This window comes from Microcaecilia unicolor, chromosome 2 (genome assembly GCF_901765095.1).
Source record: "Microcaecilia unicolor chromosome 2, aMicUni1.1, whole genome shotgun sequence".
In the NCBI taxonomy this organism is placed as follows: Eukaryota; Metazoa; Chordata; class Amphibia; order Gymnophiona; family Siphonopidae; genus Microcaecilia; species Microcaecilia unicolor.
The window spans coordinates 243,062,508-243,088,520 of NC_044032.1; the positions used below are offsets into that span (position 1 = coordinate 243,062,508).

At 45.6% G+C, this 26,013-nt stretch overlaps 1 protein-coding gene across 1 annotated transcript in view; it reads left to right on the plus strand.

Moving 5' to 3' along the window:
- The window catches only part of SMC5 (structural maintenance of chromosomes 5), a 201,628-nt gene that overhangs the window by 96,193 nt on the left and 79,422 nt on the right, over nucleotides 1-26,013 (plus strand). The window contains 2 exon segments of the mRNA XM_030193855.1: nucleotides 10,109-10,203; nucleotides 19,597-19,729. Coding sequence (XP_030049715.1) covers nucleotides 10,109-10,203; nucleotides 19,597-19,729 — 228 coding nt within the window.

Consider the following 26,013-nt stretch of genomic DNA (forward strand, 5'->3'; position numbering starts at 1 on the left):
TCTGAGACTTAGCAGGAGCGCTTGTGGGAATCAGAGGAAGATCCCAGGTACTTCTCTTCTGATGAGTCCTTTGAGATTCCCTCTGACCCTTCTCTGCTGGAAAGAAGAGTCGGTCATTTTCCTCCTTTGTCCGAGAAATGGCTATGGCTATTCCCTTCCCTGTGGAGGTTGAGGATGGGCCCAGGACTGACATGCTCGAGGTCCTAGATTATTCTTCTCCACCTAAAGAGGCTGTGACAGTCCCTCTGTATAAGGTATTGAAGGGAAGTCCTTATGCGAAAGTGGTCCGCCCCTCTGTCTGGCCCTGTGGTTCCCAAGAAAGCTGAGTCTCAATATCAGATCCACGGTGAACCTGGATTGATGAGGCCCCAATTACCCCACAATTCCTTGGTGGTGGATTTCACTCTCAAGAGAGCTAGGAGAACTAGAGACTATGCTTTGGCGCCCCCAGGCGGAGAAGCTAGGACTCTTGACTCTTTTGGGAGAAAGACGTATCAGGCCGCTATGCTTGCTGCCAAGATCCAGTCATACCAGCTCTTCACAAGCGTACACTTGCGGGACTCGATAAGTCAACTGTCCAGCTTGGTTGAGACACTCCCTATGAAGCTGAACGAGCCTTTTCGCCAGGTGGTCAGGCAGCAGAAGGCGTGTCGCAAGTTCCTGGCCAGGGGTATTTTTGGCGTGACATTCAGGATTACTGCTCAAGGTATAGTGACGTGCAGACTCTCATGGCTGCGTGTCTCTGACTTGGATCATTCTGTACAGCAGCGGATGGCGGATGTTCCTTGCCGGGAGGACTACCTTTTTGGAGAGAATGTAGAGGATCTTGTTAATCAGATTAAGAAGCATAATGATGCTATGGATTCTCTCTCCCACTGGGCGCCTTCTGCTACAGCCTCCTCATCTAGGAGGTTTTTTGGAGGGAAGAGAAGTGCTCCCTATTTCTACTCTAGGTGTAGGTACACTTCTGCTTCTCGGCAGTCTGCCCAGGCTCAACCTCAGCGCGTTCATTCTTGTCAACAGCGTGCGTCTAAGGCCCATTCTGCTCCCCAGCAAAAGGAAGGGACGGGCTTTTGACTGGCTCCAGTTCAGCATAGCCTCTGTAAAAGTGTCCATACCGGACGACTTTCCAGTAGGGGGGGAGGTTGATGTTTTTTCACCAAAGGTGGCCTCTCATAACCTCCGACCGGTGGGTTCTTCAAATAGTTCTGTTAGGATACACTCTCAATCTGGAATCCAAACCTCCAAATTGCCCACCAGGAGCTGATTCTTATAGCTCCCAGCAGAGGCAGGTACTTGCAGAGAAACTCTCTGCCCTTCTAAAGGCCAGTGCAGTCAAACCCATTCCACCAGGGGAAGAAAGGCTGGGATTCTATTCCAGGTACTTTCTTGTGCAAAAGAAAACCCGGGTGGGGGGGGGGGGGGGGGGATGCGTCCCACCCTAGACCTAAGGGCCCTGAACAAATTTCTAGTCCAAGAAAAGTTCAGTATGGTTTCCCTGGGCACCCTTCTTCCCATGATTCAGAAAAATGATTGGCTATGCTCTCTGGACTTAAAGGATGCTTACACCCACATCTCGATACTCCCAGCTCACAGGAAGTATCTTTGATTTCAGCTGGGAACACAGCACTTTCAGTACTGTGTACTGCCCTTTGGTCTGGCGTCTGCGCCCAGGGTGTTCACAAAGTGCCTGGCTGTAGTTGCAGCGTCGCTACGCAGACTGGGAGTGCATGTGTTCCCTTATGTCGATGATTGGCTGGTGAAGAGCATCTCGGAGGCGGGATCTCTACAGTCCCTGTGAATGACTGTTCAGGTGCTAGAACTACTGGGGTTCGTGATCAATTATTCCAAGTCTCATCTCACCCCAGTTCAAAAATTGGAATTCATTGGAGCACTGTTGAACACAAAAACAGCGTGTGCTTATCTTCCTGAGGCGAGGGCAGACAACCTCCTGTCCCTAGTGTCCTTGGTTCGAGTGTCTTCCTAATCTTAGGAAGTCAGAGATCAAGGAAAAAGAGACCATAGTAAAGGTATACAGTTTGTACTGCATAGGGTAAATATTTTCAATAATGTTAAAAAGGGCAAGAAGAAAGGCTTTAAACTATAATGTATAATAGGACAAATGGAATAAACAGATTGTTATTGGACTTTGTATTTGGTTTATTATTTATATTATTTATGTGGAGGAGTGGCCTAGTGGTTAGGGTGGTGGACTTTGTTTCCTGGGGAACTGAGGAACTGAGTTCGATACCCAGCACAGGCAGCTCCTTGTGACTCTGGGCAAGTCACTTAACCCTCCATTGCCTGCCGCATTGAGCCTGCCATGAGTGGGAAAGCGCGGGGTACAAATGTAACAAAAAAAAAATAAAATATTTGGAGACACCTCTCAGCTATTTACTTTTGGAAGCCTAATAACAATTGTGGATTATTAGATGATGGACTGATTAAAGAAGTGAACGATAGATTTCAATATAAGGAATTCTCCGAGGACAAGCAGGCTGTATTAACTCACAACTGGGTCAGCAATCTGCACGGGAACTCACATTTCATTTAGCAAAATGTTTGCTATAGCCTTCTGAGCGCGCCACGCTCTGAACCGCACATGCACCGAGTATTTTCCCTGGACCGCTGCGCTCCTCAGTTCTTTTTCTTCCACGCGAAGAGCAACAGTCTGTTTCTGTGGTTCCTCTCTCTGCCCGGGAAAAGAGCCTTGACCGTTTTTTAGGTATCCACTCAAACAGTTTGTTTCCATCACTTTTAGTTACATTTTTACTTGTTTTATCACAGAAGTTCTAAGGAGCTCTGTGCATTTCTGGTTTTGACAGTATGTAATGTTGTGGTTTGCCAGGGATAGTACAAACATTCATGCGGCCTCTGCTGCTCACTTTTATATTTTTTATATTTCAATAATTTTTTATTGGAAAAAACTTCAAAATAAACTTGTTCAACAATATTTTGGCTTCTACTGTAACTTATTTAAGTCAACATCAACAACTCATTTGTCCAATATATATCTCAACAGTATCTTATGCATTTAAAGACATTGCAAAACCATGTCATCACAAACAGCATCATAATATGTTCCTTTTATCACCAAACTGGTCTATTGTTCTCCAATTCTTTTATATTTCCCCCCCCCCCTTTCCTCCCTCCCTCCCTCCCTTTCCCCCACCCTCCCGCCCTTGCCCTCCCTCTATCACAGCTATAATTCACATCACAGTTATTTCCTATTACACCATAGTTCTCACATATTTATTATTTGTCCTCTGGCTTGGGGCGTCAAGGTCAACCAGAATAAAGTCCAGCAGTTCCAAAATTTTTTTGCGAGAAGGGGTCCCTGACTTCTTAGGCCTGTCCGCTCCGTGCGTAATAGGTTGATCATCTGCCCTCTCCATTGGGAAATCGAAGGACTCTCCACAGACAGCCACATCAATAAGATTATTTTCTTGGCAACCATGATTGTTTTAAACACAAATGCCCGGCATCCCCTTGGGGCATTTCTCGATAATTTTGGGTGTCCGAACAACAACAGTGGTTCTACTTGCCACTGTATTCCCCACATGTCTGCCACCCGCCGTGTTAGTGTCCTCCAGTATGCTTCAATCTGTGGACAGTTCCAGAACATGTGTCCCAGTGTTGCTCCTTCTGCCTTACACTTAGGACATGCTCCATCCGGCGATATGCCCATGTGAAATGCGCGTCTGGGAGGGACATACGCTCTCAACGTAAATTTAAACTGCATTTCCCAGTAGTTTGTTTGATCCGTATTCTTACGGTATCCAATTAAGTGTTCCCGGATCAATGATGCAGTTATGTCCCTTCCCAACTCCGCACTCCACAGTTTCGATAGTGTCACAAAGTCTGGCTCTTGTGCCATTTCCTTTAAGTGTCTGTGGAAAAATTTCAATGGGACTTTTTGTTGTGCCCCCAATGAAAGGGCCGATCCCAGTTCCTCTTGTACGTCTTCTGTCATTGTTTCTTGCGGGAGACTACGGCTATAGTGTTGCAGTTGCAAGTAGTGAAACCAATCTGATGAGTCTAGCGTAAACTGGTTTTTAAGTTGGTCCCATGATTTAATCTTCCCATCCTTGTTTATTGCCTGATACATATATTCCAAGCCTTTGTCCTTCCAGCGCACAAAGGCTGCATGTTGTAATCCAGGTGGAAATTCTGGGTTACCCCAGATTGGAAGGTATGGGGTCGTGTTGGCTTGAAATTTATGGTGCCTACAGAGCCAACGCCACACCGCTTGCGCTGCGGGCAAAATTTGCGCTGTTACTAACAAGTTCGTTTCTGCTTTGCTCTTTTTGTGTAGCAAATAGCTAATATGTCGCTGGCCCACTTCTCGCAACTCAAGGTGTGAGGGAGTAAAATATTGTGTTTGTCTTAGCCAGTCATTCAAGTGCCTCATGCCACTTGCAATCGTCATCTCCCGTAAGTTCAATAATCCTAGGCCTCCAAATTCCCTCGATAGGTGAAGAACAGGTAGGGCTATTCTTGGTTTTTTCTGTATCCACAAAAAGGTCTGTAACATCTTATTTAGTTGTTTTTCATCAGCCTTAGTCAAATATAAAGGCAAAGTCTGAAATACATAGAGCCATCTGGGTACTGTTACCATGTTGTAAAGGGCTATCCTGCCCATAAGCGATAGTGGGAACCCTTGCCACATTTGTAGATTTGACTTTGTGGTATTCATCAGCTTTCTCATATTTCGGTCATATAGCTGGGAAAGTTCTCGAGGTATTAGTACACCCAGATATTTTATTGCCTCTGTCTCCCACTCTATGGGCAAAGTCAGCTTCTGTCTTAAAGAATCCCCCTGTAGCACTTCCAAGGCTCTAGATTTTTGAATGTTCAGTATGTACCCTGATAAGGCCCCAAACTCCTGTACTACCTTCAATATTCTAGTTATTGCCCGTTCTGGTTGTTGGGTTATTACCAGTAGATCATCGGCGAAGGCCAGAGCCTTAACTGTGCCTCCCGTCAAGGGTACTCCCCTCACCTCCCCATCCGCCCTAAGAGCGTGTAGCAACGGCTCCATTGCAAGGATAAAAAGAAGGGGCGAAAGCGGACACCCCTGTCTTGTTCCCTGTCGAATCTCAAAAGATGTTCCTTTTATTCCATTTACTAACACTGCTGCCCGGGGTTTGTTATACATTGCCCTCAATGCATCGCCATACCATCCTTGAATTCCCATATAGTTTAATAGGCCAACAAGTAACCCCAGTCTACTTTATCAAATGCCTTTTCAGCATCCAAACTAAGAATCAAAGCTGGTTCCTGGTCTTGTTGACTTTTTGCCATTGCCAAGAGCAATCGTCTAACATTACTCCCTGCTTGTCGGTTCCTCACAAAGCCCACCTGCTCTTCTCCTATTAAATCCGGAAGTAGCTGTCCCAATCTGGTGGCAAGAATACGGGCTAAGATTTTTACATCTAAATTTATCAAGGAGATCGGCTGTGTTCCCTCCCTGCCTGGCTTAGGTATCAGAGTGATTAATGCATCATTGGCGTATGGGGGAAATTCCTTGTCCTCAACTACCTGTTCTAAGTATTTCCCAAGGGCTTCCAGACCTTCCTTCGGTAATGTCTTATAATATTCTCCCATAAAACCGTCAGGTCCAGGTGCTGAGTTTGTGGCTAATGCTTTAATCGTATTTTGTATTTCCTTCCCTGTTATAGGCCTATTTAGCATATCCATCTGTTGCGGCTGGAGTTTAGGGAAGCCTATTTGATCTAAGTATCCTACCAATTCCCCTATATCCTTTCTCGGCGAACCTCCATATAAAGAGCTGAAATAATTATAAAATATTTCCCCTATATCTTCGCTTTTATTTTTTGTCTCCCCGTTATGATCTTGTATTGCAGTGATCACCCGTCCTGGTGTCTCTGTTTTCAGCAATCTTGTTAACATAGTGCCTGTTTTGTTACCAAAGCGCTGTAGTCTACATTTGTAATATGTTGGGGATCTTACAGTCTGTCTGTGAATTAGCGTATTGAGGGTTATTTGAGCCGTTAAATACTGCTCCTTGTTTGCTTCTGTCGGATTGTTTGTGTAAGCTTTTTTAGCCTTCTTAAGTTGGGCTTCTAGGTGCAAAATTGCCCGTGCCTGCTTTTTCTTACGAGCTTGCACAAAGGCTATGATATCCCCCCGAACTACCGCCTTGGAGGCCATCCAATATAGTTTGGATTATTCTTATGTTGCTTGTTAAACCGTTCATATTCCCCCCACTTGACGTTAAGGTAGCGTATGAACTCCTTGTCCCCATGTAAGTACATCGGATATCTCCAACCCCCTCTATGCCCATAGTGCTTCGATGCCTCTATCTCCATCCACACTATTGCGTGATCCGATATTTCTGTGGGCCCTATTCCAGTGTCCCGTACCCAGGAGAATGCTGAGCTGTCTATAAGTATATAGTCTATTCTGGAACTGGTACCATGTGCCCTAGATAGATGTGTATAATCTTTTGTCTCTGGGTGTAATGCCCTCCATGTGTCTACCAGGTTTAATGCACTTATAAACGTCGAGAGTGCCCGCTTTCTGCCCCCCCCCCCCTGCGGCGCTTCTCTTGGGTTGGTAGTATCCATCTTTGGTTCCACTACTAAATTAAAGTCTCCGCATATCAACAATTTCAGGGAAGTGTATGGGGCACACTGTTTTATTATGGATTGAAAGAAGCCTGGCGAATAATCATTGGGCCCATATAAAGATATAACCAAGAACTCTCTATTTTGAAGCCAAAGATGTATTAGCACATATCTTCCTTGAGGGTCTGTCTGAAGTAATTTTGCCTTAGCTGCTATTCCCTTCCTTATTAAAATTGCTACTCCTCTCGACCTGCCTTCAGCAGAGGCATAAAAGACTTCCCCCACCCAAGCTCTTTTCAGTTTACAATGTTCCTCCTCCGAAAGCCTAGTTTCCTGGAGGCAGGCCACATCTGCCCTATGTCTCTGCAGTGCCTGTAATATTTTCGATCTTTTCACAGGAGTTGCTATGCCCCCCACATTCCAAGATATAAAACGAATCGTCTTAGCCATCCCAGTATAATTTTTGCCATATTAAAATCCAATTTTCCTTTTGTATATTTGGGATTCGGGCGCCCAGCCTCGCCCTCCTCTCTATTAAACTACCCCTATCAGCGGGTTCTTTAATTTGTGTTCTACTCAAAGAGTGTGAGAATGTATTACTCCTACCCTCCCTCCCCAAAATTATCTCCCTTCTCCTACTTCTACTTGTCATCTCTTCTTGCAGTTGTGATTTCAAATCTGTTAGATGTTCCTGTGATAGCCCTCCCTCCCTCTTTAACCTCCCTTGTCCCTCCCTCTTCCGCCTGTTCTCCCTCTTCCCTCCCTCCTTCTTTATTCTCCGCCCTCCCCATTCCTTCTTCCCTTGCCCCTTGGTCCACCCCATCCACCTTAAGGCGTAAGACTTATAGTGATAGTTCCCCTCCCCCAGCCCGCAGTCTCTTTATATTATTCAGCTTCTTGTTCCCATTCTTATGCAAATCTAGTTGTCTTCCCCCTCTAATTTTATGTTGAATAACAGTCAATAAAGTCTTTTAAGTTCTAGTTTTGTTCTCTGTGGCAAAGTATTCAAACTTATACCTCTAATTTGCCTTGAGCTGGATTCAGGTATCAGTGCCCTCAGAGTTCAGTTGTTCTTGGAGTCCATCTCGTGCTTCTTGTGGGGATTGAAAAACTTTCCAGTTTCCATTCTGTAAAACCTTCAGTTGTGCCGGGTAAACGAGCATGAATCTTCTATTCGATGTTGCTAACTTCGTGCAGATTGGCCCAAAAGCGCGCCGGCGTTCCTGCAGCGCTATCGAATAGTCCTGGAAAATCTTTACCTTTGCGCCATCGAATGACAATGTATCCCATTTCTGGCGTGCTCCTCTTAAAATTTCAGTTTTGTGTACAAAGTTATGGACTTTTGTAATGACTACTCTTGCTCTACCACTTCCAGCTCCTCTTCGGCCTAGCCGATGAGCGCGCTCCAGGCAGAGAGGTCCCGCGCTGTCCGACAATGCAAATTCCTCTTTTAGCCAGCGTTCTAATTGTGTTTGAAGTAGTTGATCAGGTACTGTCTCAGGAATTCCCACTATCCTCAAGTTTGACCTCCGCGATCTGTTTTCTAGATTGTCTAATTGTTGGGCCTGAGCTGTGGTTAATTTTTCTAGTTCCTGTACTCGTTCCTGTAGCGCATGTTCTGCTTCTTCCGCTGCTACTATGCGGCCTTCCAGATCCCCGGTTCTCCTGGTCGTATCTGCTAACAGCGTTTCCACCGCTGCCAGTTGTTCGGAGATCTGGGTGTATTGGGGTGCCATAGCTGTTTTAACTGCCTCCGTTAATTGTGCAAGCTGCGAGGAGGTAAACATCGACGGCGGGTTTATCTGCGCCGGGCTTTCCGCCATTTTAGGTTCGCCAGACCCGCGTTGTCGTTCAGTTTCTTTCTTTATTGTTTTCCCCGGCATTGCTGTTGTTATTCGGGTTAGGTATTGTTCCATATAGGTCTTTTCCTATAGTCACAAATCGCTGCTGTTTCGCGTATTTGAGGTGTTATTTTAGCGTTGCTGGGAGAGGGTTCTTAGAGAGAAAGAAAGCACGTCCTCTCCTCTCACTCCATCACCGGAAGTCCCTGCTGCTCACTTTTAATGTAGCTACTAGGACACATCATTTTGGCCCTTAGAGTGGTCCTTAGGTAGGACCCATGTTAGAGATAAGTGGCTTGGTTAAAATCCCTAATATCAAAAAACTCTCCATAGCAATTGCTAGCCAGGAGACTTTCTTTAGAAAAACAATCCTTTTTGGCATGTGCAGCCTCCTTGTTAGATTGATTTAACCAGTTCTTCCAGGATTGTTTTTCTCCAGAGTCTGCTGACACCTACCAACTGTACCCAAATTTAGCAGATTACCATGAAGTAGAATGTTATGCTGTAGAAGCAAGGGCATGCACTTGACACGGTCTGAGTTTATTTCTTTGCAGATTGACTTTGAAGACCTTTTTCCTAGTTTCTATTCTGTCACCAGAAATTGGTATTCATTTCACTTTTCTTTGATATCTGTCATATCACAACAGAGGCTGTGCAGTTTACAATAAAACCTTAGGCTTCCTTCATGCTGTCTATACTTGATGGACTTGCATACAAAATTAATGTGAAAGATTTGAGAGTTATGGACTGTCTAGAGAAAAATCTTGTCTCCTTCATGAAAAAGAATATATATAAGAAAAACAGAAAAGTGGGATTGGTAGTAAGGGACACCTTGCCAAGTAGTAAGAAATGATGTGTTAAAACCAGAGAAAACCTGCCTCAGGTAATAGGTAGAAAACCATGAGGTTTAAAATTAATCATTTTAGTTTTCCAGCCCAGAAGCTGCAGTTTTTAGAGGAGAAATTTAGGGCCCAGATTCTCTTGCTGATAAGTAAGAATGTCTGCTCAGTTTAATAATAAAAATAAATAAGTAGAAATCAGCATTACAAGATGGGAAAGTAATTTTAAAAGCTTTTCTATGAATAAAATGTGTTTAATCTGTGAAAATAGGAAATACCGAGGTAAACTTTCATTCACACATCCTGTATAAGTTTAACCAGACTGAGTAGAGGTTTTCAGTGAAAGATAAAGAATCATGGATTTGATTTGATAAAAGGTTATATATTTCTGTGGTACAACAAAAACAATTTACATGTATTATATGTAGGTACTTTCTCTGGCCCTATTGGGCTCATGGCTGTGTAAAATATCCTAGAAAGTTTCTCTCTATTAGAGCAAGTGTAAATGTATAATTTCACTGGGACAATTTTCAAAACAGACATATAAGTGTATTTTGTTTTGAAATGTTAGAAAAGCCTGTACAACAAAAAGTATGTTTTTATGTTTTACACATGCGCTCTTATGGAAAGTTACCCCCTTGGGACAAAGAATAAGTTCAGCAAGTGATTTTGCAGTATCATATTATCTGATAAAATTAGTTGCTGGAAGAAGACACAAGTTTCATGCATATTGTATATATATTAGGAGTAAATTGTTTGTTGTAGTATTGAGTTGCTTGCTTTTTTTCCCCACTGTGTTCATTAAATTAATGGTATAGTTTACTGTTTATATATTTAGGTACGTGATAATCAAAAGTTAAGGGTGAATGCTGTGTGTGCTCCAAGTGAGTCATTTGCAGAACGACAGCCTGCAAGACCTATTGAAGAGCTACAGTAAGCTTTGAAATTACTTTATCTTGTGAATCTTTTCAGTTTAATCAGTGTAGTGCTTGTTTTATTAGTATTTGTTATGCCTCTTTAAAGATTCTTAAGTTGTAGTTCCAGAATGAAGCACTTCCATATCATCAAGCTGATCAATCCATAGACTGGTGGGTTGTGTCCATCTACCAGCAGGTGGAGATAGAGAGCAAACTTTTGCCTCCCTATATGTGGTCATGTGCTGCCGGAAACTCCTCTGTATGTTCTCTATCTCAGCAGGTGGTGGTCACACACAGCAGCAGCTCTGGCTAGGCCTCCAAGCCTAATCCTTAGGTTTTGTTGAGGCCTGGGGTTGAGGGCTCTTTTGAGCAAGTGCAAACCTGGTGGTGCCAGGTCCCTCCTTTTCTCCCCCCTCCCGCTGGCTCCGTTAAAAAAAAAAAAAAAATTTTAAACGTCTTTAAAGGCGTTTATTTCGACGTTTATTTAAACGTTCATTGCAGCTACTCACTGGGACACCAGTTCGTTACAGCTCGGAGCGGCAAGCAGGTAATTTTACCTTTTTATAGCGGGCAGGGGGTTCCCCGATTCTTCTCCTCGTGGCATATGGCGTCGGAGGGCGAGGGCGCAAAGGGTCGCTCCCCGGATCGCTGGAGCGCTTCTAGAGGGGATGCGGGGGTATTAAAGCCTGATTCGCCCTTGTTGGGTGACAGTTTCGTGACCGATGAATGTCCCGGTCCTTCCTCCGGCGTGGCGGTTTTTCCCGCCATAAACGCCCATCCCCCGCTCCTCGCCTCCGCCATCTTGGCCGGCCACGCGGCTCGGACGGCTTCTTCGTGGGCCGCCCTTGAGGTTGGAGACATTAATGCCATGAACGCCCTTAATTTGGGCGACGGCACAAAAGCGGCTAAAGTTAAGCGCCGTTCTTCCCGCGCGGCTCCTTCGTGGAGTGTCGCGCCGGACGCCATTTTAGATGCGCAGCATGTCTCTCCCCCGCTCTTGCGAGCGCCGGTTGAGAGTGCGTCTAGGGCTGTTGCCCAGGCTGTGGAAGTGCACAGTCTGGGGGGTTTCTCCCCCGAGTTTGTTTTGCTGCTGCATCAGGCTTTCCTCAGGCAAAACGCTGCCCCTGCTCCCTCTTCTGGTAAAGAGGTTGAGGTTCCCAGAGGTAAACGCCCTCGGGTTGATTTCCAGGCCTTGGAGGACTTGTCTCCCCCGATGTAGATGAGGGCAGCGTGTCTGAGGTCTCCCAACGGTCCTTTGTGGATTCCTTGGAGGAGACGGATCCTCGCTCGGATGGAGCGGATGACCTCTGCAGCGCGGCTTTTTAGCCCAGAGGATTTGCCCAACCTGTTGTTACAGGCCATGGACACTTTGAAGATTTCCTCTCCGGAGGACGTCTCTCCCTCAGCCCCTGTTGGCTCTGCCATTATGCTGGGGACGAAGCGCCCGCCTAGAACCTTCCACGTGCATGATGCCATGCACACCTTAATTTCGGCTCAATGGGATGTCCCGGAAACGAGCCTTAAAGTGGCTAGGGCTATGTCCCGCCTCTATCCTTTGGCTGTGAGTGAACGTGAGGCCTATCTGTGGCCTACCGTGGATTCTTTAATCACTGCGGTGACTAAGAAAACGGCGTTGCCGGTGGAAGGTGGCACGGCCCTAAAGGACGCCCAAGACAGAAGATTGGAGGCGGCCTTAAGGTCGTCCTTTGAGACAGCTGCTTTAAGTTTGCAGGCCTCAGTTTGCGGCTCCTATGTGGCCAGGGCGTGCCTGACTATGGTGCAGCGGGCTTCCCCCTCGGATCTTTCCTTGAGGGCTGATTGGCCGGCCCTGGAATCGGGCTTAGCCTATTTGGCAGACTTGCTGTATGATGTCTTGAGAGCCTCAGCTAAAGGCATGGCTCAGACAGTCTCTGCGCGGCGGTGGCTTTGGCTGAAACATTGGTCTGCTGACCACGCCTCTAAATCCCGCCTGGCTAGATTGCCTTTTAAAGGCAAGCTGCTCTTTGGGGTCGAGCTGGACAAAATCGTGACCGTTCTCGGCACGTCTAAGGGCAAGAAATTACCAGAGGTCAGGGCTCGAGCTAGTACTCGTCCCGGTACCTCCAGAGGACGGTTGCAGGAAGCCCGTCGGTACCGCCCGGGCAAGCGGGCTCCTCTGCCCCTTCTTCCTTCAAGAGGAATTTCTCCCCCAAGCAGCATTCTTTTCGCAGAGACCGCCGTCCCGGAGGTGCTCCCTCCGGTCCTCCCCCAGGGTCTCGTACCCGATGACGGGGCCTTGGTCCACGCCCCAGTGCAGATTGGAGGACGGCTGTCCTCGTTTCTGGGCGAGTGGACCACAATAACTTCAGACGCGTGGGTGCTGGAAGTCATCAGAGACGGCTACAAGCTAGAGTTCTGCCGACCCTTAAAAGCGGGTTCGTACTCTCTCCCTGCAAGTCTCCGGTCAAAGCTGTGGCAGTGCAGCAGACCTTGGACAATCTGATCTGCCTGGGCGCGGTCGTTCCGGTGCCAGAAAGTCAGCTTGGCAAGGGACGTTACTCCATTTCCTTTGTGGTACCAAAGAAAGGAGGTTCTGTCCGGCCTATCCTCGACCTCAAGGGGTCAATCGGGCCTTGAAAGTGCGGCACTTTCGCATGGAGACTCTCCGCTCTGTTATAGCGGCAGTGAAGGCAGGAGAGTTCCTGGCATCCTTGGGCATCAAGGAAGCGTACCTGCATATTCCCATCTGGCCTCATCTTCAACGCTTTCTGCGTTTTGCAGTCCTGGGACGACACTTCCAGTTCAGAGCCCTCCCATTCGGGTTGGCTACTGCTCCGCGGACCTTTTCCAAAGTAATGGTGGTCATCGCGGCCTTCCTACGAAAGGAAGGGGTACAAGTCCATCCTTATCTGGACGACTGGTTGATCCGAGCCCCCTCTTATGCAGAGTGCGGCAAGCTGTGAACCGGGTAGTTGCTCTTTTGAGCTCCCTGGGATGGATCATCAACTGGGAGAAGAGCCAGCTGCGCCCGACTCAGTCCCTGGAGTACCTGGGAGTTCGATTCGACACCCAAGTGGGCAGAGTGTTCCTGCCAGACAATCGAATTGTCAAACTTCAGGCTCAAGTGGACCAGTTCCTAGTAGCCTCTCCTCCTCGGGATTGGGACTATGTGCAGCTGTTGGGCTCTATGACGGCCATGATGGAAGTAGTGCCCTGGGCCAGGGCTCATATGAGACCACTTCAACAATCTTTGCTGTGGCGCTGGACTCCGATGTCGGAGGATTATGCTGTGCGCCTTCCCTTGGACCCAGCAGTGCGCAAGGCGCTGAGCTGGTGGATGCAGACAGACAAGTTGTCTGCGGGAATGCCTCTGGTGACCCCAGAGTGGATTGTCGTCACGACGGACGCCTCTTTATCGGGCTGGGGAGCCCACTACTTGGGAAGGACAGCGCAGGGGCTCTGGTCTCCTGCAGAGGCAAAGTGGTCTATCAACCTCCTGGAACTCAGAGCCATTCGGTTGGCGCTTTTGGAGTTTATCCCGGTACTGGTGTTGAAGCCTGTACGGGTCCTGTCAGACAATGCCACGGCTGTGGTCTATGTCAACCGCCAGGGAGGTACCAAGAGCGCCCCTCTAGCCAAGGAGGCTATGAATCTTTGCCAGTGGGCGGAAGCGAACCTGGAGCTTGCCGGAGTCATGAATGTCAAGGCGGTCTTTCTCAGTCGCCATACCTTGGAGCCCGGAGACTGGCAACTATCTGCTCAGGCGTTCTTGGACATCACGAAGCGCTGGGGGCCAGCCGAGCCTAGTTCTGATGGCTTCATCGGCCAATTACCAAGTGCCGCGCTTTTTCAGCAGAGGACGGGACCCCTCGATCCCTGGGAGTAGATGCTCTTCTCCAACAGTGGCCGACACAAGAGCTCCTCTATGTGTTCCCGCCCTGGCCCATGTTGGGCAGGGTGCTAGACCGGGTGGCAAAGCATCCCGGCAGGGTAATCCTGGTGGGTCCGGATTGGCCCAGACGTCCCTGGTATGCGGACTTGATCAGGCTCTCAGTCGACGATCCTCTGCGGCTGCCAGTGGAGCAGGGCCTGTTACATCAGGGTCCCGTGGTGATGGAGGATCCCTCCCCCTTTGGTCTTACGGCCTGGCTATTGAGCGGCAGCGTCTGAGGAAGAAGGGCTTCTCAGACAAGGTCATCGCCACTATGCTAAGAGCGAGGAAGCGCTCTACTTCTACTGCTTACGCCAGGGTTTGGCGTATCTTTGCAGCGTGGTGTGAAGCAGGCTCACTTTCTCCCTTCACTGCTCCAATTTCTTCAGTGTTGGCGTTCCTGCAAGAAGGTCTGGAGAAAGGCCTGTCGCTCAGTTCCCTTCAAATCCAGGTAGCGGCTCTGGCTTGCTTCAGGGGCCGCCTGAAGGGTGCTTCCCTGGCTTCGCAGCCAGATGTGGTGCGCTTTCTCAAGGGAGTTAATCACCTGCGCCCTCCTCTGCACTCAGTGGTGCCTGCGTGGAATCTCAACCTGGTGCTAAGAGCATTGCAGAAGCCGCCTTTTGAACCCTTGTCAAGGGCATCTCTGAAAGACCTGACGTTGAAAGCAGTCTTTTTGGTGGCTATCACTTCAGCCAGAAGAGTTTCCGAGCTCCAGGCGCTCTCATGGCGAGAGCCTTTTCTGCAGTTCACTGAGGCAGGAGTGACTATTCGCACAGTGCCTTCCTTCCTGCCCAAGATTGTTTCTCGCTTCCATGTGAATCAGCAGCTCTGTTTCCCTTCCTTCCGTAGGGAGGTCTACCCAGAGGAGTACTCTGCTCTTAAATATCTGGATGTGAGACGAGGCATCATCAGATACTTGGAGGTGACCAATGATTTCCGGAAATCGGATCATCTGTTTGTCCTGTTTGCAGGTCCTCGTAAGGGTCTGCAGGCTGCTAAGCCTACAGTGGCAAGATGGGTCAAGGAAGCCATTGCAGCGGCTTATGTGGCCGCAAGGAAGGTGCCGCCTATCCAGCTGAAGGCTCACTCCACGAGAGCTCAGGCGGCCTCGATGGCAGAGGCCGGATCCGTCTCCTTGGAAGAGATATGCAAGGCGGCAACTTGGGCTTCGGCTCATACATTCTCCAAGCATTACCGTTTGACTGTGGCTGCACGGGCGGAGGCCCGGTTTGGAGCTTCAGTGTTGCGGTCAGGGATTTCAATGTCCCGCCCTGGGTGAGTACTGCTTCGGTACATCCCACCAGTCTATGGATTGATCAGCTTGATGATATGGAAGGTAAAATTATGTATAATCATACCTGATAATTTTCTTTCCATTAATCATAGCTGATCAATCCATAGCCCCTCCCAGATATCTGTACTGTTTTTATTCTGGTTGCATTTCAGGTCCAAGTTTAGTCTTCAGTTACTTCAGAAAGACTTCGTGTTCAAGTTTTTTCACTTGGATTCTTCAAGAGTTGAGACGAGTTTGTGTTACAGTGAGCTGCTGCATTCCTCTCCCCCCCGTTTTACGGGGCTGGATTGAGACATAAATTCTGCCGGCACTCCCTCCCGCTTCGTGCGGCTGTAGGGCAGCTTTGTACCCCTCCCGCTTCGGCGGTGTTAGGGTCAGTCAGCTCCTCCCGCGGTTGCGGTTGCAGGATAAGCCAGATCCCCCCGCATCGGCGGGTGTGGTGTCCCTCCCCCGCTCCGCGGGGATGAGCTGGACGGATTCCCCTCCCCCACTTGTGTGGGGATGAGCTGGGTTAATTCCCCTCCCCCGTTTCGGCGGTGGTGAGCTGGGCAGAGTGTCCCTTCGTGGGTGTAATTCTCTAAGTGCTGAGTCCTGCGGATGGAGCTTTGATATTGACATACTGAGGAGTTTCCGCCAGCACATGACCACATATAGGGAGGCAAAAGTTTGCTCTCTATCTCCACCTGCTGGTAGATGGACACAACCCACCAGTCTATGGATTGATCAGCTATGATTAATGGAAAGAAAATTATCAGGTATGATTATACATAATTTTACCTTCTTATAACAAAGTTCAGGCAATAGGTTTGATAAGTGATTACTGGATCCGCTGTCAAAAACAGCTTTTTTTTGAATGTTAAACATGATCTTCTGCCTTTATATATAGGGGTCCTTTTACTAAGCTGTAGTAAAAGGGGGCCTGCTCTGGCGTCAGCGTTTGTTTTTGATGCGCGCTGAGGCCCCCTTTTACTGCAGTGGGTAAAAGGCTGTCTTTTTTTTTAATAGTAATGGCCTTGTGGCAAGTGAAATGCTTGTTAACATAGTAGATGACGGCAGAAAAAGACCTGCATGGTCCATCCAGTCTGCCCAACAAGATAAACTCATATGTGTATACCTTACCTTGATTTGTACCTGCCTTTTTCAGGGCACAGACCGTACAAGTCTGCCCAGCAGTATTTCCCGCCTCCCAACCACCAGTCCCGCCTCCCATCTCCGGCTCTGGCACAGACCGTATAAGTCTGCCCTCCACTATCCTCGCCTCCCAACTACCAACCTCTCTTCCGCCACCCAATTTTGGCTAAGCTTCTGAGGATCCATTCCTACTGCACAGGATTCCTTTATGCACATCCCACGCATGTTTGAATTCCGTTACCGTTTTCATCTCCACCACCTCCCGCGGGAGGGCATTCCAAGCATCCACCACCCTCTCCGTGAAAAAATACTTCCTGACATCTTTTTTGAGTCTGCCCCCCTTCAATCTCATTTCATGTCCTCTCGTTCTACCGTCTTCCCATCTCCGGAAAAGATTTTTTTGCGGATTAATACCTTTCAAGTATTTGAACGTCTGTATCATATCACCCCTGTTCCTCCTTTCCTCCAGGGTATACATGTTCAGGTCAGCAAGTCTCTGCTCATACGTCTTGGAACGCAAATCCCATACCATTCTCGTAGCTTTTCTTTGCACCGCTTCCATTTTTTTAACATCCTTCGCAAGGTACGGCCTCCAAAACTGAACACGATACTCCAGGTGGGGCCTCACCAACGACTTGTACAGGGGCATTAACACTTCCTTTCTTCTGCTGATCACACCTCTCTCTATACAGCCTAGCAACCTTCTTGCTACGGCCACCGCCTTGTCACACTGTTTCGTCGCCTTCAGATCCTCGGATACTATCACCCCAAGATCCCTCTCCCCCTCAGTACCTATCAGACTCTCCCCGCCTAACACATAAGTCTCTCGTGGGTTTCTACTCCCTAAATGCATCACTTTGCTGTTCTTCGCATTGAATTTTAATTGTTGCATGTCCATTTCGGGGGGTGGGGGGGGAGGGTGAGCACTTAACGCCACCCATTGATGTGGTGGTAAGGGCTTCCACGCTAACCTGGCGGTAAGTGGCATGCGCTGGGGGTGGGAACTACTGCCGGTAACCCAGCGGTAGTTCTGAATTAGCAAATGGTAAGCGTTCGTTGGACTTTGCTGCTTTGTAAAAGACCCCCATAATGAGTTATTAAAGATTTTATATTAACCTTATTTTTATGTGTATAATTTGTGCCTGATTTTATAGCATTGTCTATGTGACTGGTCCAAAAAACACCTGTTACGTAAAGGATATAGTACTTTGTGGTGTAATAGATTTCAATAGTAAATAATTGCAGATAGACCCCTATTTGGTCCATCCAGTCTGCCCAGTAAGATGGCCAGACCTTTACTTGCCGCTCCTAGGAGTCCTTTTACAGAGCCAAGGTAAAAAGTGGCCTGTGGTAGTGTTGGTTCGTGGGATTGCTGTGCACCGAAGCCACTTTTTACCATGGCCAAAAAAGACTTTTTTTCAATTGGTGTCCTTAATGGCCATACGCTAATTTCACAATTAGTGTATGGCCATTACTGCCTGAGCCCTTACCGCCACCTATTTACTTAGCAGTAAGGGCTCATAACCTCCAAATATTTATCTGTAAAATTCCTTTAGATGGTCATCTCTGGTTAACACATAGTACATCATATTTCAATCTTGTGATTCAAGGATTGTGGTATTCTACAAAGCTAAAGCATAATTTAGCAATTGATATGCTGAAAGAAGAATGGAATAGCTAAAATTATGCTCTGGTTTTCCAGGAGATCATGGTCCCTGAAGCAGAAGATTGAAACATGTCATGTCAGACTGTGTATCTTCCTCTATGTTAACTTGAGATGGCCATCTAAAGGGTTTTTACAGGTAAGTGATTGGAATTTATAAGAAGGATTGATTCTTTAAAATTTAAAGATATGAATGGGGATCTGTTGAGCTGATATTGAAGATTATAAAAAAAAATTCATCCAAAAGTTTCTAAAAAAGAATATACTCTGAGAACAAGCAGGCATAATATTTGAAATGGACCAGTGATGATTATGGTGACAATATTTTTGAAAATGGAATCGCTCTTTTGATTCTTACATTCCGGTGATCCAATTTATTTTTGTGGGAGAGCTTATGGAGTGGGATTATGTAAAGTAATATAGATGCCTATATCTTTATAATAAGCTTCCAGATCCATTCCTATTAGCAAACAAATGCTGACATGCACATTTATTCATGTTCTGAAGCAGGTGTACATTTGTGCACCTCCTTTGTTATTTTTTTTTTAAATAAGCACCTACATTTCTACACTGCCCTGCTTCTCCTAAATTACAACTTCTGTGAACACATGTAAGTGGCTCCATGTTGTCGTCACATATACTCATTTGTGCATATATGTATATACATATTTTTTTTAAATTTATAGTCCACTTAACACTAAGCAGTTTGTAGTAAAACATATATTAAATTGCAGTAACACACAAAAAATGACTAATTTAAACCAACAGTATTTTATGAAAGACATTTTCTATGTGTAAAACTGAAAAATGTTTATAGAATTACCCCCTTTCTGCTGGATTCTGTTTAGTGCATCTAGCGTTCTGCGCTCAAATCTAAGCGTATTCCATAACAACCCATGTAACTTAATTGGCTTAACAAGCTAATCAGCATTGGTAACAGCACTTAACAAGCAATAATGAGCACTATTTGACAATAATTAAAATTTACACGCACAACTTGCTAAGCATATTCTGTAATGAACAGCGCCTAAATTCTAATGCATGTAGTTCAAAAGAGATGTGGTTATAGGTAAGGAAATGGGCGTTTTGTGGGTTTTCCAAAATGTACATTCATAGTTAAAGAATATGGCACAGTGCGTGTAAATCTAGGTACAGGGATTTATGCCATGTTTTCGTTGGTGTAAATGGAGGTGCGTATTTTTAGGCGCTGGGATATCAACTAAATGTATTCTATATACTGCGCCTAAATCTAGGTGCCACTTATAGAATACGTTTAGGCGGAAATGTTTGGCGCCTTATATAGAATCTGACCCTTTGTGTGTGAGAGGTCTAGCTATATAGACTTTTGCTTGTATTAGATTTTATATTTTTGCAGTATACTTAAGCAATATTTTTTTGTACCCATCCATAGGCAATATGGCTTTTTCTCATACTTAAGAGAATTATTTGATGCCCCGCTGCCTGTGATGAGTTATCTTTGCTATCAGTATCATGTCCATGAGGTCCCTGTGGGGACAGAAAAAACAAGGTCTATGATTGAAAAGGTGAGTGAGGTTCAAGATTTTTAGAACCTGGCACTACAGAGCAGAAGACCTGAATTAAGATACTCTCAGATTCTTAATTCTTGGTTATTGCACTGTTTCTGAAGTATGAATATTGACTTCTAACTAGTAGTGAAAAATACTCAGAACGCATGAACACAGCTAAAAAGAAAATATAAAAGCCAAGATCATTCATTCTTAAGATTTGAATTTTGCTTTTTCTTTGGTAGGGTTTGCCATTTTTTGCTTTTTTTTTTTTTTACATTTTCCTTATCCCTTTCTGTTCCTCCTCTAACCTTTTTTCTTCTTTCTCCTTCCCTTTTTCTTCTCCCTCCAATTTCCCCTTCTAGTCTTCTCCTCTCACCTTTATCCTTCCCTCCAGCATCTTCCTTAGCATCCTTTCCCCTTTGTGGTCTAGTGGCATCAGCCACTGCAGTCAGTGAGCCAGCACGGTTTTGAGCATACAATGTTTTTCACCTCTGACACAGGGGCATAGTTATCAACATGGGCAACCGTTAAGATGTGTTATTTTACTGTTAACCTCAGTTATTAGTATCTAGTTCTCATTGCATAAAATGGGATCTGTTGTAAAATAGCATGAGTTAATGGTAAAAGAATATGTCTTAACAGTAGCCCATGTTGATAACTACTCCCCTTAGTGTCCCACTGAAGAGTTTAACTGGCAATACTTTTTAAAAATATTGCATCTTACTCTTAGCCATTGGAGATTGCTATATTATGTGATTTATATATGTGGTGAAAGGTAGAGGAAATACTTGATACTATGTATAGCAGCTTCCCAAACGTGAAACCTGTTTTTGGGTCACAGCCTGGACAGGCACTACAGTGAGCATCATGTCCTGGGCTGCCTGGGGTCATGTGCTTTCTGTGGCCACACAAATTGCAGTCATGGCCGCAGAAATATTGGTGAGTGCTGATGTATAATAAATTCCTTAGAGTCAATGTGGAATGGAAAAGAACAGTGGTATGTACAAAATGTAATATGGGATTGGAAAATGAAAAACACCTATTGTGGTCTGTTAGATATGTTATGTCTGTACCAAAGTAATTTATTGTTACCTCCAACACTGTAACATGCTTAAGTTTCTAAATGGGTTACTCCTGAATACATCTAGCTTTGCTTACCCCAGATTTATTAAGACTAAAATTTGCTATTCTATTAAGACAAAATAAAGGTCATCCAAAATAGTGTGCATATCAAGAAGAAACAGGTTAGCTATTTTGTTTTCATAATCATCTGGGAGTCCCGTGAATTTTTAAGTGTTCAAATAGGATCATATTGGATAAAAATTTGGGAAGCACTAACGTATTTGTTCAGGCCCTATGTGTTTTAATTGGCCATTCTATTACGCTATAACCAGTTGTTTAAGTACCAAATCCAAGAGCCTCTCATTTGCTTCTCCACTTGTCATTTAGCTGGATGGAATGGAAGAGAGTGGGACAGACACTGGCCCCAGAGTAGGGGAGAGGGACAGATGGGAAGAAGTGTTCAACTTAGGAGGGAGTGTGGAGTCAGGTGGACCAGCGGGGGAGAGGGAGAGAGATAGAGACAACTGGACTGGGGGAGGGGAACAGAAGGGAAAAGATGCTGGATGGAAAAGAAGGGAGAGAGACTGGACAAAAGGTGGGAAAAGTACTGGACTGTGAAGGGGTGGTGGGAATTGAGAGTGAGAGATACTGGCCCCAGAGTAGGGGATGCAGGAGCAAGAGTAGAGTCACAGAATAAGAGAAGAGATGCTGGACATGGAGGGAGCATAGGGACAGGTTCTGAGAAGGGCACTGCTGGTCAGAGAGGGGATAGGGACACACACGGGGCAGTGCTGGACATGGGGGGATAGGGACACAGGGACTAATACTGATCACAGGAAGAGGGGAGGGACACAGAGGAGAAATGTTGAACAAAGGAGAGGATAAGGACAGTAAGAGGACAGGTTCTGAACATGGAAGGGATAAGGATGGACACAGAGGGGAAGATACTGGACAAGACAGATAGGAACGCAGACTAGTTCTGTTCAATTCACGATTTGAATCGATTCATCAGTTCGTTTTGGAAAAAAATCGGAGTCCCAGTTTGGGATTTCCCCACCTCCCACCCTTTGTCTCCCAAGCCGCTGCTTCCCTCCCTCCTGCTGTCACCTAAGCCGCTGTTGCTGCTTCCCTCCCTTTTTCCCTTATGCTGTCACCCAAGCCACTGCAGCTGCTGAAGGAAGCAGCAGCAGAGACAAGAAGATAAATTAACCATAGCAGGGGGCCCAAGGTCTCTATTGTTGGCGCAGGCAAGGAAATCTCTGTATTGGCGCGCAACCGGAACTGACATCAGGGGGTGGGACCAGCAGCCAAGCAAGGAGGTTTAATAGACAGGAGTGGAAGTGAGCCTATCTAGTCCACTGTAAGCAAGGAAGCCAATTTAGTTAATCGCTGTTTCCACTCCCCCATGCAGATGTCATTGCCATACACTCAAAACAAAGCAAGCAAACCTATGAGCTGCTGCTTCCACATTGTTGTTCTTTATTGTTGGTCCATCTGTAACAAGTCTAAAGCTGTTTCAGTTGGGTAGGCAGTGCCTTAAAAGGTGGAGGAGAAAATAAATAACAATTGAATAGGTGGTAGAAACAGCAATTATAAACTCTGTAGTTTGTGCCCAATTTTCTGCACTGTTCTTCTATACAATACAGGTGGCCAGATTTCAGTGATCGGTTCATCTTAACTGTTATTGTAATCTGCCTTGGGAAGCCTGGTGTTATAAAGATGGTAGAATATATTGACATTAAATGGAAACAGAATTAAACTCTTTCATTAGGGCACATGAAGTCACATAATCTGTTTTGTAGAAGTTTACCTTTTGGATACACAAATGGATTATTCTGTTTTGAACATGTTTCAGGGGCAAGCAACCCATTGGTTTAGTTTTGAGCAGCAGCAATAAAATCACAAAGAAAGGTGCACCTGCCGAACATGACTATGATCTTGCCCAAAACCTCGTTGATGTTTTGCAAGCTTTTGAGGTAGCCACAACAATTGCATCTGGAGAACAGTATGTTTCTGTGTTCTCCAGCCAGCTCTGTGCTCTCAGAAAGAATTTTTTTCTGCTGCTGGACAAATTATAGCTGCAAGACACAGTTGTCTGAAGCCAGCCAAAGTGGGCAAACTGGTTTTTCTTAATAAAAACTGGAAGATGTAGGACTTGAGCAAACTTCACTTTTCACATGATGTAGCATTGCATGGCGTGCTCACACACATTAAAGTTCACACACTAAAGTTTGTCTTTGTTCAATTGCTGCTGCTGCTGCCTGGTTTGTTTGGTTTTTTTAATCCTATGTGTTATAATATTAGCATGTGGGCCTCACTGTTTCAATCAAGTTAAATCGAATCAAATTGAATCGAAAAAAAAAAATTTTTTGAAAGAATCGAATCGTACCGAATCAAAAAGTTTTGACTGAATTGGACAGCACTAGCGCAGAGGGAAGATGAAGGTTGACATAGAGAGAGAGGAAATGTCAAATGGACAGAAGACCCTGCAAAGACAGGAAAAAACAGAGAAAAGCAGGATAGAGACCCTGCAACTAAGTGAATAGAAAACTGAAATGCTCAGACACAAAAGGTAGAAAAAATATTTTATTTAGAATTTATTATTTGGAATATGTAGCTTTCGGAGATGTAGACAAAAGAAGGAAATCAAAGTCGTCACAAAGTAGTCAATATAAAAAAAAAACCAGGGAGGATAACTTAGAGTCAGGATAATCCAAGGATGAGTGCCAAAAATTTCTAGTTGAAAAGATGTGCTTTATTAATCCATACAACAGTTCCATAAAGCCACAATCATGTGGTCATAAAGTGCAAATATCCAGTGATTGCAGAACAGGGTCTCAGTTGGAGATCAAAGACTCAATATGGCTGTATTTCAGCAAAAATGTCATCATCAGGATTCATATAATCTTGATGTCACAAGTTCTTGAGCTTCAATAGAGTAAATGAAGGTAACTGCGCTGTTTGGCGCCTGTCCCTGTGCCAGGGAACACACACAATGTGTGGGTAATGACGATTCTGGGCCCTGCCTCCACCGTGTTGAGTCTTTGTTCTCTTATTAAAACCACTGTTTTACAATCACTGGATATTTGCATTTTGAAATGTACTTCTAGTTGAAAAATATACTTATTAATGTCCATTACAGGTTTTTTGCACTCATCCTTGGACTACTCTGATTCTTTCTAGGTCATCCTTGCTGTTTTGTTATAGCTTTTGGAAATGTGCATTCTGATCTTTTGGATTTCAGTTTTTATATCTATAGTATATATAGACATAGTTGCAGTCACAGAGACATGGCTCAATGGTTCTCATGAATGGGATGTAAACATACCAGGCTATAATCTTTTTAGGAAGGATAGAGAGGGACGTATAGGTGGAGGAGTAGCTCTGTATGTCAGAAATGATATCCCAGCGACTGAAATGACAGGGAACTGGGGAAAGGAAGAAGCGATATGGATCACCTTAAAAAGAGAGGATAGAACATTGGTCCACGTGGGTGTTGTCTATAGACCCCCGACACAATTGGAAGAACTAGATAAAGATCTGATCGCTGATATTCAAAAGTTGGGGAAGAAAAGAGAGGTGCTGTTGTTGGGAGATTTTAATCTGCCGGATGTAGATTGGAAGGTTCCGTCTGCAAAATCGGAAAGAAGTAGAGAGATTGTGGATGCTTTCCAAAGTGCTCTGCTCAGACAAATGGTGAACGAACCCACGAGGGAGGGAGCCACGTTGGATCTGGTGCTCACGAATGGGGATAGTGTGTCAAATGTCCGAGTGGCTGCGCACCTGGGAAACAGTGACCATCAAACGGTTTGTTTTGATGTAACGACTCATGTGGACGGCAGCCACTCTAAACTCAAAGTCCTCGATTTCAAGTGAGCTGACTTTAACAAAATGGGAGAATACCTGAGGAAGGAGCTGATGGGCTGGGAGGACAGACGAGAAGTGGAAGGACAGTGGTCCAGGCTAAAAGAAGTAATAAACAGGGCCACAGACCTTTATGTAAGGAGAGTAAATAAAAGCAAGAGAAAAAGGAAACCGATATGGTTCTCAAAGCAAGTGGCTGAGAAAATAAAGATTAAAGAGTTAGCGTTCCAGAAATACAGAAAATCTCAAGAGGAGAAACACAGGGAGGAATACCGGATGAAACTGAAAGAAGCCAAGAGAGAGGTACGTCTGGCGAAGGCGCAAGCGGAAGAACAAATGGCTAGAAATGTAAGGAGGGGAGACAAAAACTTCTTCAGGTATATTAGTGAAAGGAGAAAGACTATAAAGGGAATTGTGAGACTAAAAGATACAACGAAACACTATGTAGAAAATGATGAAGAAAAAGCCAATTTGCTAAATAGATACTTTTGTTCTGTTTTCACTGAAGAAAACCCTGGGGAAGGACCGAGAGGGACTGGCAAAAGTACACCTGAAAATGAGGTGGATAGAGCGCCGTTCACAGAAGAGAGTGTGTATCAACAACTTGGAAAGCTGAAGGTGGACAAAGCCATGGGGCCGGGACGGGATCCACCCCAGAATACTGAGGGAGCTCAGAGAGGTTCTGGCGGGTCCTCTTAAAGACTTGTTTAATAAATCCTTGGAGACGGGAGAGGTTCCGAGGGATTGGAGAACGGCGGAGGTGGTCCCTCTTCACAAAAGTGGGATAGGGAAGAAGCTGGAAACTACAGGCCGGGTAAGCCTCACTTCGGTTATTGGAAAAGTAATGGAAGCCATGCGGAAGGAGAGGATAGTGAATTTCCTGGAAGCCAATAAGTTGCAAGATCCGAGACAACATGGTTTCACCAAAGGGAAATCGTGCAAAACGAATCTCATTGAATTCTTTGACTGGTGACGGAGAATTAAATCAAGGACGTGCTATGGACGTCATCTACTTAGATTTCAGCAAGGCTTTTGACACGGTTCCCCACAGGAGGCTCTTAAATAAACTAGACGCCTGAAGATAGGACCCGAAGTGGTGAACTGGATTAGGAACTGGTTGACGGACAGACGCCAGAGGGTGGTGGTGAATGGAGTTCGCTCGGAGGAGGGAAAGGTGAGTAGTGGAGTGCCTCAGGGATCGGTGCTGGGGCCGATTCTGTTCAATATATTTGTGAGTGACATTGCCGAGGGGTTACAAGGTAAGGTTTGCCTTTTTGCGGATGACACCAAGATTTCCAACAGAGTGGACACCCCGGAGGGTGTGGAAAACATGAAAAAAGATCTGAAGAAGCTAGAAGAATGGTCTAACGTTG